Raw genomic sequence first — 12813 nt, forward strand, 5'->3', positions numbered from 1 at the left:
AATTTCTTGTAACAAGTGAAACAACAATCCAGTGTGTTTCATAGAGTTTGAGGTTTGGTTTAGATCAGAAGAGATGAAGATTGAAGAACCAAATGCTACTGTACAGTTGCATAATTGTGTGTTCCAGTAGAAGGACGCGTTACGATGATCAAGAATGAGAAAAGCAAATATGCCTCTGAGTGAGATATGTGTGCACATGTCTTATACTTTACTTGAGAAGACCTGCTCATCTTGCTTGTACTCATTGAAGTGCGTTAAAATGTGGGGATTTCTATGTTATTTTATGAAATGGAGAAATTAAAATTATAGGGTGGGGCAGTTCATAGCTCTGGCATGGCTCTCACTGGTGTTGGGTCTGCGCTCCCATTCCATCTGGACTGTCCGTGGCTCACTCCTATCAGCTCGTAATGGAGATGGATGCGGAGGGATGCCAGGTCAGGCTAGAAAATGGTAGTGAGGGAAGCAGAGGAATGTGGGTGCCTCTGCTTATCCTGTCCGGGTGAGCTGAGGTGTGACAGCTGGATTAGTCCAACAGGCAAGTGAGGACAGTGTGCATGTGCACGCGTGCATGTGTGTTCCCCAAAAATATATCAGGTTGGGAAATGTGCAATACCTCAGATAAGAGCTACGCACGGGCTAGCCATTATTAATCAATTATTGAAGTTCCTTCTATTTCACAAGGTATTTGATACAAATATTTTCCCCCAAACACAATTAAATAATCAATATATGATCTGCTACATCTGAGCAGGCAGCAGGCATAAAAGGATTTGCTAAGAAGTTATTAAGTGAGATGCCATTTGCAACAGGGAGATATTGAGAAAAAGACAGGGAGTGAGAGAGATATACAGCATTACTTAATTTACTGGTGTAGGTAAGGTAAATGTTGAATGCTGATCAGTGATATACTCTAGTTGTTGAACCAATCCTACCCGCTTTTATTATATTCTGTGTCTTTGTAACCTTTTTAGTTCTGTACATCTCTCTAATAATGACAGGAATCTGTGTGTGTGTGTAAAGCGCCCGTAACAGACGGGAAAAAATAACAGAAAACAAAACAGTAGTCCGAAGCACTGGGATAGCTAAACGTAACTCCAACGCGAGACACGAGACGGGGGGGGACGGGGGGGGACGGGGATTCAGAATTCAAAATAGGGGAATTCAGGTTTGTTATTTAGAAAATGATTCGCTTTTAACATCGATAATCAGCTGCTTTCAAAGGGGCTGGCTAGCTAACAGAACGACAATATGAAGTGGATTGGATCAGTGAATTTTGTTACATGAATTAATGTGTTTACTGGTGTCAAAACTGCCTGCACATTGCAAATGTACAAGCACTGTATGGTGAATTAGGGCTGCAATTATGACAAATGGCTCAACTATTGTGCATGTAATGACTTCTGTTATGAACTAAATGTTTAGATGATAGGTGGTACAATTATTGATCAGAGAACCAATTTAGTACATTTTGATCAACATAACATTAGCGATGTATAATGTAGGAAACAGCAGACAAATGAAAACTACACAGTGGCACAGTGGTTAACACTGCCCGTGTCCCTGGCCAAGACATGGGTGAGTGCTTGGTCCTGGCCCTCGGGCGCCGTAAATGAAGGCTGCCCACTGTTCCTGACTGTCCTGGAAGGAGGCCAGTCATGGATGGGAGAAATACAGAGATCTCAGGGCTGCCAACTTCTTCTGCACTAGTGGTTATGATGTCCCTGCTTCAGGACAAGCTTGTCCCTACCCTGCTTCAGGACAAGCTCACCCAGCTGAACGTGCCTGACTCCACCTGCAGATGGATCACAGACTTCCTGTCTGACAGGAAGCAGTGCGTTAAGCTGGGAACACAAGTCTCTGACTCCCGGTCCATCAGCACCGGATCTCCTCAGGGCTGCGTCCTTTCCCCTCTGCTCTTCTCCCTGTACACCAACAGCTGCACCTCCAGTCATCCGTCTGTCAAACTTCTGAAGTTTGCGGATGACACCACCCTCATTGGGCTCATCTCTGACGGGGATGAGTCTGACTATAGGTGGGAAGCTGACAACCTGGTGACCTGGTGTAGCCAGAACAACTTAGAGCTCAATGCTCTTAAGACAGTGGAGATGGTTGTGGACTTCAGGAAGAATACAGCCCCACTCACCCCCATCACCCTGTGCGACTCCCCAGTCAACACTGTGGAGTCCTTCTGCTTCCTGGGCACCATCCTCTCCCAGGACCTCAAGTGGGAATTGAACATCAGCTCCCTCACCAAAAAAGCACAACAGAGGATGTACTTCCTACGGCAGCTGAAGAAATTCAACCTGACAATGATGGTGCACTTCTACACAGCCATCATTGAGTCCATCCTCACCTCTTCCATCACCATCTGGTACGCTGCTGCCACTGCCAAGGACAAGAGCAGACTGCAGCGTATCATCCGCGCTGCTGAGAAGGTGATCGGCTGCAATCTGCCTACCCTCGAGGACCTGCACACATCGATGACCCTGAGGCGTGCGAGGAAGATTGTGGCCGACCCCTCCCACCCTGGTCACTCCCTGTTCCAGCTACTCCCCTCTGGCAGAAGGCTGCGGTCCATCAGGACCAAAACCTCACGCCATAAGAACAGTTTCTTTCCATCTGCTACTGGCCTCTTCAACAAGGCCAAGGACTCCCATTGACATTCATTCACTTATTTAACTATTATAAGTCCATCTAATGGCAATTCAGTATGCATAAGCCACTTTATCTCAGTATCCGATTGCACTATGTTGACCATTCATGCTCATTCTATTCTTATTTTTATATATATTTATTTTATATTTAAATTGTTGTATTCTTAGATTGTTTAGTTCTTAGAAATAGTTAAACTTTTGTACTTTTATTTAATTTAAGATCTGTATATGTTTAGTGTTTTGCACCTCTCTGCCACAGTAAATTCCGTGTTTGTATAACATACATGGCGAATAAACCGAATTCTGATTATGATTCTGATGATCTAAATACACTGGTTTTACTACCAGGGAATCCATTCAAAAGAAAAATATTATTATTAAATTTAGCACTTGTCCATACAAAGAATAAGTGTGCTGTGAAATTCCATCATGCTGCTTTTTAGGATTATATTTTCTTCCAGAAGCACTGTGTAATTATCCTTTGACCACCTCTTCTTTGTCAATTACACATACAAAAAGAAAACTAATTTCACACCACGTAAGCTCAATGTAAATTGAGTCCAACTAAATGTAAAAAAACTAATATTGGGTTAGTATATCCACATAAGTGCTTTTCACAAAGAGTCAAATATACTCTACAGTAGTTATTTGGAATATTAAACCTCTGCTTGAGCTTTGTAATCATAGGAAACATTTTCCTTTTAATCTCAACAACATGCTTGTCTTGTAGGTGTTATATCAGTAGAAAAACCATGGTGTTCTGTGCACATAGCTTGTTACAGTACAATAAACATACAGTAAAAATGTGCCACATACCACTGTAGTTCAATGAAGTGCATTGAAAGCTACAGTTCTTTTATTACACCCACGATACAATCTTGCTTATTGCTTTATTTTAGAAATGGTGGGCTAAGGTTAGAGAGTGTCTGATAATGGGTGGTTTGTTTGGACTGTGCAAATCTGGCAACCAGGACTGAGAAACAAAAATGATTGTTCTTGGGCTGCAAAGTTTAACACTTATATTCACATCCTATTATTAAGTGTATTATTCTTCCTCACCAACTAATAATAAAGTTGTCTTAGAAAACCTGTTGGCTGGATGTGATATTTTAAGACCCACAGTCCATTTAGATAAGCTTTACTAAGTTACTCCCCATGTAACTAAGTTAATGTCTTCTCTTCTTGTCACTCTGTCCATCTTTTTTTTTGTGGCAGTTTTGTATATTGATAAATAAGAATAATGTATTTTGATTTATATAAATGAGTGAACTGGTAAATGGGTGAATGCTTCTTGTATTCTTCCGCCAAAACCTTGACCCGACCATTCATTTGCTTCATGTTTTGTTTCTTTCAGAATTTCGGTATGTGACGAGGACAAGTTCCGCCATAATGAGTTCATCGGCGAGACACGTATCCCCCTTAAGAAACTCAAGCCCAACCAGACCAAGAACTTCTATAACTGCCTAGAGAAACAGCTGCCTGTGAGTTTCCCTGTTACCTGTTGTTTTCTTACAATGTGCACCTGACCCAAGAGCACCAAGAGCACCATTTCCCCATTTTGAATATGTATGCATCCTCAGAAAAGTATTTGTGGTCATTTTTCCTCTTTACAATACATGACACAAATTGACACATAAATTATTTAGACTCCCCCATCAAAGCTTGAGAGAATCTACAAAGACGAATGGGAAAAACTAGCCAAATGGTAGAGGCACACCCAAGCAGACTCAAAGAAGTAATCACTGACAAAGAATATTTGTTAAATATTATAAAAATATATTTTAAATCAAGCCTCTAACAAAAGTATTTGTGGAAAAAGTGAATGGCTCTGAATACTTACTTTCCAAATGTATAGCACATTTGGTCATTTTATCAAAAAACAATTATAGGAAACTATGTACAATAGGTAGAATTGCAGGAAATTGAATGTAGAAATTCAAAACCTTTTGAGGCGGAAGAAAGTCTTCGTTTTATTATACTCTCCACTTTCAAACTAAATGTCCCTCACAGCAGTAATTTGTGTCATTTATAATATAACAAACATACACTAGAACTTAATGAAAAGGCCACACTTAAATAGTTATATGGAATGTAGATTTTCTGTCCTTTCCAACTAAATTCATTTTTGTCAAAAACCACAGTACGTCTGTTTTGTGAACACAGAGGCCTTGAAAACTAATTATATTCCTTAAAATGTTTTGAAACATGCCTTCTCATTCAAAGAACCTCCCACTGAGGATTCTGTAGGAAATCACTTCCCGCTCCTTGAGGATGGTTTATGGGATTGAGATCTGTGAATGACAGTGAGCTTTTCATATAATCCACATTGTCTATTATGTTTACGAATTTTACGATAGTTTACAAATTTTACGATCTCATCATCAAGTTTACGATCTCATCATGAGCATTCACGAATGTTTATGATGATAATTTACCATGGATATGTGAGGAGGTTTGATTAACCAACAGCTTGCTTACTGCAGTGCCTATATGAATAGTTATATTGTAATGCGGAAGGCATCAATTTAGTTCTGCATTTTAATGTAAAGACATTGATTACATGCAGTACTATATATGTGTGCAATGTTTTAGGTTAGTTTTTTTAGCAAATGACAAAATATTTTTGTATATATTCTTTGCTGCAGTTTCTCAGTGGTGGAATGATGGATAGGTGTGATATTTATGCAGTCATTTAAAATTATATTTTCTCACTGTCACAGTTTATAATCTGAGCATTTCTTCAAAGATCTTCTCTTGTTTAGAAAATGGTAGTGCAGACCTTTTTGGGGGATTGTAACAGAACAGCACTGTTGCTTTATTCATGCAGCAAGAATCTTTACAGATCCTGTTGCGTGGGGCTACATGCTGGAAGCATGCACAACCTCATGCCATGTCACACACACAGACAAACACATCCTACGCTAACGCACAGTCATTGTGTCGACTCCTGAATTAGACAGTTGCTAATTAATTTAAAAAGCATCCATGTCTAGAGCTTTCTTTTGGCCATCACCTCCCACTACCACAGCTGCTACATTGGGGGTTTGTGTGTGTGTGCTGGCCTGATAATTTATTGTGTGTGTACACAAATATGTTTTGGTGTGTACATGTACACATTTCTGCATACATCTGAGGCAAGACCATCTGCGTTTTTTACAGCCTGCTTACCCACCTGCACTCAACAGGTCTTCTGTATTCATGCAAAGCAGCGCTGTGACGGGACAGGCCAATTTGGAAAGGGAGTCACTCATTATGTTAAGTGCCCGATACAATACATAAGTAGATAGACAGTCTCAACCCTTTGACATCTGCTAGTGTCTGTTGGTTGGCTGTCATCGAAGGTGAGCTCTTCCTCAGGCAATGCAGTCAAGTCACTTGTAACATTTGCGCTGTTTCACTTAAGTTGCACTGCATTCTGGCCTACAGTATGTCTTCATAAGTACAAGTACCATTCTGAAGCTGGTACTTGCCTCTAACTATTTCTACCTTGTAGTATCTAGAATTATAATATTTTCTGAAGTTTTCCTTGCCTGTGACTGCTGGATCTTGAAAATCTTGCTCAATTTAGCACTAGACCAAAAATAAAATTAGGAAAAAACAAGAAGGGATGGGAGATGGGAGTCAGGTGGCTGAGCGGTGAGGGAATCGGGCTAGTAATTCGAAGGTTGCCAGTTCGATTCCCGGTCATGCCAACTGACGTTGTGTCCTTGGGCAAGGCACTTCACCCTACTTGCCTCGGGGGGAATGTCCCTGTACTTACTGTAAGTCGCTCTGGATAAGAGCGTCTGCTAAATGATTACTAGCCCGCTTCCCTCACCCCTTAGCCACCTGACTCCCTACCTGATATACGGACACCTACTACGTAATTGCAGCAAAACTGTCTTTTCACCGTTCTGAATTATTGCGCTGGCTATATAGTATATGAGCCTGTACAAAGTGTCTGAAATAAGTAACCATAACAACAGGGGTCAAAGCCTCCATTTACAATTTTGAAAGACTTTAACAAGCTAACTTGTATTTACAACAATGAGTGACTTCAATGTTTATTTGAACCTATTTGAAAAATGTTACTTTTCTGAATGTAGTGTGTCAGTGTCACGTAACCGCTCATCTCACATCCCATTCGCTATTCACCTCGCTAGTCAATCTACTGCAGACAGGCTGCGGCCAACACGACAGTAGCAGCAACTCTACACATGGCCGATTATTTTCTTCTTAAAAATCTTGATTTTATTCGGGGACAATGACATGGCTCGATAGCTGGCTAGTCATGTTGTTAAACATACTGTCAAATTATAATTACTGTTTGGAGAAAATGTCAACTTTGATGCGATCATCTCACATCCATTTGCTATTAAACTCGCTCCACATGCTGCGGCCGTACTGTAGCCTAGTGGCCTATGGCCGATACTTTGTTCGTGAAAATCTTGATATTGATTTTGGGACAGTGACATGGCTGGTTAGCTAGCAAATCTTATTGTCAAACATACTGTAAAATTATATTTACTGTTTGTCAACCGTACACAATGTTATTGCCTCTGAATCTTGCTAGCATAACATTAGCTTTCGGGCAAATAGCTCAGCCAAGGGAAAGCCGGTGTTGGTTCTATGAGCTGAGCGGACTGTGTTGGCTAACGTTAAAAAACCTTAGATTTTATTTAGCAAAATGCTTGAAAACATAAATTAATGTTTGTAAAAAAAAAATTTGGGCAAGTGACCATAGTATAAGCGGGATAATGGCCTCCGCGGAAGCACGAAGCAAGGTTCACGCCACCGCATCGTCCATTATCAGGTGATATTGTACACCTCGTCGGGCATTATCCTGCTTATACCATGGTCACTTGCCAACAATTTGTTTTTCTTTATCCCTTAATTAGCCCCGGCAGAGTAACTGGGTGGTGAGTGCCTCAAAGCTGTAGGAAGGGGGAGGATTTGAGACGTTCTCAAAAGTTAACAAATCCGTTTGTTGACCTCCTAAATGTTCGCAGAGGTAAACAAACGATTTTCTGACCTAGTCAGCGGTTACCTTGGAGACGTTGACAACAGTACGTTGACAACCTTTTTCTGCCAGATTCGTCGTGTTTGAGTTGGGATTTAAATGCTAAAAACGTATTGTTTTAGTATATAACAAACCAAATATGGACTTTTCGACAGGTCAGCAAACACTTTGTCGCCTCGATTTGTTAAAACGTTTGTTGACCTCGTTAAAACATTTGTTGACCTCAACCTACAACAAATCTCTGTTTACAAAGGCTTTTGCAGACCTGTCGAAAAGGCCATATTTGCAGTTTGTCAATGCTGATTACTTGCACTGATTTTCTGTTGTCTTTGGTTAGAGACAAGTTTAGTCAAAAGATAAATAAGAAAGTAAGACAGTACCATTACCCAAACTATTTAAATTGTAATAGAAATTAAAACATATAATTTGGTCAGCTCAGCAGCGGTTTTTTATCATCCGCTGTTGTTGTGTGTTGTGTTCGGAGCAAAAAAGGATGTTAAGGAAGAGTGCCCGGCAGAACTAGCATTATCCTTATGCCGTTACGGCCCTTTCCCCCTACTCGTAATACTCAAGTATATATCAATACGACAGAGTTTACAGAAGGCATGATATTGATCTTTGCTGCTCTTAAAGGCAAAGTGGAGTTCTAAACTCCACGTAGGTTTGAAGGAGGTCTTTCTTTTTGGCATCTGAAAGCCTATGCGAGTGGTAAATTGCGACGGTGGGCAGGAAGGGTCAAAAAGGAGGACGAAAGGGTGAAAAGGAGGACATACAACAGCGGTCCGGACAAAGGGATGGAAAACCGGACTGTCCGGACGAAATCCGGACGTCTGGTCACCCTATGTAGGCTACTCACAATATCGATCAAAATACCACTTTTACACAGCATTTGTGTAAAAAGACAATATTTTACTGAGAATACTTACACTTACTATAGGTGGGAAGCTGACAACCTGGTGACCTGGTATAGCCAGAACAACTTAGAGCTCAATGCTCTTAAGACAGTGGAGATGGTTGTGGACTTCAGGAAGAACACAGCCCCACTCACCCCCATCACCCTGTGCGACTCCCCAGTCAACACTGTGGAGTCCTTCCGCTTCCTGGGCACCATCCTCTCCCAGGACCTCAAGTGGGAACTGAACATCAGCTCCCTCACCAAAAAAGCACAACAGAGGATGTACTTCCTACGGCAGCTGAAGAAATTCAACCTGCCAAAGACAATGATGGTGCACTTCTACACAGCCATCATTGAGTCCATCCTCACCTCTTCCATCACCATCTGGTACGCTGCTGCCACTGCCAAGGACAAGAGCAGACTGCAGCGTATCATTCGCACTGCTGAGAAAGTGATCGGCTGCAATCTGCCTACCCTCGAGGACCTGCACACCTCGAGGACCCTGAGGCGAGCGAGGAAGATTGTGGCTGACCCCTCCCACCCTGGTCACTCCCTGTTCCAGCTACTCCCCTCTGGCAGAAGGCTGCGGTCCAGCAGGACCAAAACCTCACGCCATAAGAACAGTTTCTTTCCATCTGCTACTGGCCTCTTCAACAAGGCCAAGGACTCCCATTGACATTCATTCACTTATTTAACTATTATAAGTCCATCTAATGGCAATTCAGTATGCATAAGCCACTTTATCTCACTATCCGATTGCACTATGTTGACCATTCACGCTGCTCATTCTATTCTTATTTTTATATATATTTTATTTTATATTTAAATTGTTGTATTCTTAGATTGTTTAGTTCTTATAAATAGTTAAACTTTTGTACTTTTACTTAATTTAAGATCTGTATATGTTTAGTGTTTTGCACCTCCCTCCCACAGTAAATTCCGTGTTTGTATAACATACATGGCGAATAAACCTGATTCTGATTACATTTATGCATTTAGCAGACGCTTTTATCCAAAGCGACTTCCAAGAGAGATTTTACAAAAGTGCATAGGTCACTGATCATAACAACGAGATAGCCCCAAAAATTGCGGGTAGCCAAACATGAAGCATACATTGTGAAAACCAAATAAGTCCCAAAGGGAAGAAGAACAATAAGAGCATGTAGTTAGACAAGTTACAATTAAACAGCAAGAACCACAAAAGTGCAAGTGTACCTGTGAAAAACAAAAAGCAAGCAACAATAATATATTTCATATATATTTCGAGTACAATAATTTTAACCCTTGTGTTATCTTCGGGTCATTCTGACCCATCAGTCATTGTGACCCACCGTCGTATTGCATACAAAAACTAAGACAAGCATTTTCTTTTAACCGTTGGGCTGTCTCAGACCCCCCACATTGCAAAGGTTAAAAGAAAAGTATTTTAATTTGTTTTTGTATTGGGTAAAATTGGGTAAACACAACGATGGTTCGTTATGAACCTTTGGGTCATGTGACCCGAAGGCAGCACAAGGGTTAAGACAGTTACAACAAACCAACAAAAGCAACAAGTCTCTCAATAAGAGACATTGTGATCCTGGAGGAAACTAACATCAGGTCCAGCCAATCATTCCTAAGTGCCGTTGTACTCCTGGAACAAGTGCGTCTTGAGCCTTTTCTTGAAGGTGGGGAGACAGTCAGTGTCCCTCATGGAGGTGGGGAGTTGATTCCATCTTTGGAGGGCCAGACAGGAGAAGAGCTTGTGTTGGGACCGGGCACTCTTGAGCGGTGGGACCACCAGATGGTTGTCAGAAGAAGACCGTAGGTGGTGGGTGGGGGTGTAAGGCTGAAGGAGAGACTTGATGTAGTTGGCTGCAGTCCCGTTCACCGCTCGGAAGGTCAGTACCAGAGTCTTGAATCTGATACGGGCCGTGATGGGAAGCCAGTGGAGGGAGATGAGGAGCGGGGTAACTTGGGAGCGTCTGGGTAGATTAAAGACCAGGCGTGCCGCCGCGTTCTGAATCCTCTGGAAAGGGCGGGTTGCGCATGCTGGGAGACCGGCGAGCAGCGAGTTGCAGTAGTCAAACTTTGAGAGGACAAGTGCTTGGACTAGCAGCTGGGTGGAATGCTCAGACAGGTATCTCCTGATCTTCCGGATGTTGTAGAGGGTGAATCTACACGACCGGGAGACCGCAGCAATGTGGGCTGTGAGGGAGAGCACGTCATCCATGGTCACCCCGAGGTTCCTGGCAGAGGATGAAGGGGTTAACGTCGCCGATCCCAGGGTGATTGAGAGATCGTGGGAGGGTTTGGCTCGGTCATCAAGGCGGAGATGTCTGTGAGGCAGGCCTCGGTCCTAGCTGAGATCCCCGGATCAGTCGGGGGGAACGACAGGTACAGCTGCATATCGTCAGCATAGCAGTGGTAGGAGAAGCCATGGGAGGTGATGATTGGTCCAAGCGAGGTGGTGTACAGGGAGAAGAGGAGGGGTCAAAGGATGGAGCCCTGTGGGACACCAGTGGAGAGCTGGCGGGGGCCTGACACTTTGCCTCCCCAGGAGACCTGGTAGGATCTTCCCGACAGGTAGGATGAGATCCACTGAAGTGCAGTGCCAGTGAAGCCCATCTCAGAAAGTCTGGCGAGCAGGATTTGATGGTTAACCATATCAAACGCTGCAGAAAGGTCCAGCAGAAGGATGACGGATGACCTCGAAGCTGCTCTGGCAGACTGGAGGGCAGTGGTGACTGACAGGAGGGCAGTTTCTGTTGAGTGGCCAGTCTTGAAGCCTGCTTGGTTGGGGTCAAGCAGGTTGTTCTGAGAGAGAAAGTTAGACAGTTGGTTAGATACAGCGCGTTCAATTGTATTAGAAAAGAAGGGTAGCAGTGATACCGGTCTTTAGTTCTGGAGGACGGCTGGGTTAAGGGAGGGTTTTTTGAGTAGAGGGCTAGAAGGGTGGAGAAGGTGGAGAAAAGTTTGTTAGGGTTTGAGGCAGAGTTAATTTTGTTCAGGAAGTAGTGGGTTTTAGCATCAGTTATGTGGGCAGAGAAGGATTTGAGGAGGGAGTGATACTTATTGAGGTCCAGACCGACTTTGGACTTGCGCCATCTCCTCTCAGCTGCCTGAAGGATGGACCGTTCTTCACAGATTACATCCGTGAGCCACGGGCAGGAGGGAGAGGATCGTGCAGGCCTGGTTGACAGGGGACAGAGAGAGTCGAGTGATGCAGTTAGTATGGATAACAGGGTGTTGGTGGCAGTGTCAGTGGGGTGGGACGTGAACTCGTCAATGGGAGGGAGGGAGGATGTTACAATGGAAGAGAAATGGGAGGGGGATAGGGAGCGGAGGTTGCGGCGGAAAGTTACGAGGGGAGGTAGGAGGAGTTGGAAGGAGAGAATTGGATGAAGGAGTGATCATAAATGTGTAGTCGGGTTACAGAGGTTAAGTCAGTGATACAGTTACGTGTCAGGATGAGGTCGAGCTGTTTTCCTGCCTTGTGGGTCGCCGGTGTGTTCAGCAGCTTCAGGTCGAAGGAAGTCAGAAGAGACTTGAAGTCGACGGCCTGCGTTCCTTCGAGGTGGATGTTGAAGTCCCCAACGAGTATCAGCGGTGTTCCATCATCCGGGACGACGCTGAGGAGCATGTCCAGCTCCTCCACAAAGTCGGCTAGCGGCCCTGGTGGGCGATAGAGGACAAATAAAAATGCTTTGATGGGATCAGTTAGCATCACATAATGGTGTTCAAATGATTTGGCAGTAACAGACAATGGGATGGATGTGTATTTAATATGTGGGGAAAGAAGCAAACCTGTCCCACCACCTCGCCCGGTTGAGCGGGGTGAGTGAGAGAACGAGTGGTTGACGGAGAGAGCAGCTGGAGTTGCAGTGTTCTCTGGGCGGATCCATGTCTGTGTCAGCGCAAGGGCGTGAAGAGAAGCATGGGATGAAAACGCTGGGATGAAGTCTGCCTTGTTCACAGCAGACTGGCAGTTCCAGAGCCCTATAGAAAGAGAAAGGTCAGGTGGAGAAGATCTGGATAGGTAGATAAGATTAGAAGTGGACGGTATATACTTTGTGACATATCTACGTCTACGTCTGCGAGTGGTGTAATGAGCGGGAATGCTGAAGAAACACATGCTAGCTATGAATATGTTCTGGGTGGATTAGAATACAAATAGGGTGATACTTATCAGACGAGGTGATCCGGCCTCGTCGGCCATCCTCGGTGGACTCCTGCAGGTAGACTCCCTGTCTTTGTTCGACCGAGTCTTCGTGCACCGAGGCTGC

The 12813-nt window shown here is 43.5% G+C and overlaps 1 protein-coding gene across 1 annotated transcript in view; it reads left to right on the forward strand.

The window, feature by feature from the left end:
* Positions 1–12813, forward strand: part of doc2b (double C2-like domains, beta) — a 196668-nt gene that overhangs the window by 165157 nt on the left and 18698 nt on the right. The window contains exon 5 of the mRNA XM_067257791.1: positions 4009–4135. Coding sequence (XP_067113892.1) covers positions 4009–4135 — 127 coding nt within the window. The remainder of the gene's footprint in view (positions 1–4008; positions 4136–12813) is intronic.

Source organism: Osmerus mordax, chromosome 19 (genome assembly GCF_038355195.1).
Source record: "Osmerus mordax isolate fOsmMor3 chromosome 19, fOsmMor3.pri, whole genome shotgun sequence".
Lineage (NCBI taxonomy): Eukaryota > Metazoa > Chordata > Actinopteri > Osmeriformes > Osmeridae > Osmerus > Osmerus mordax.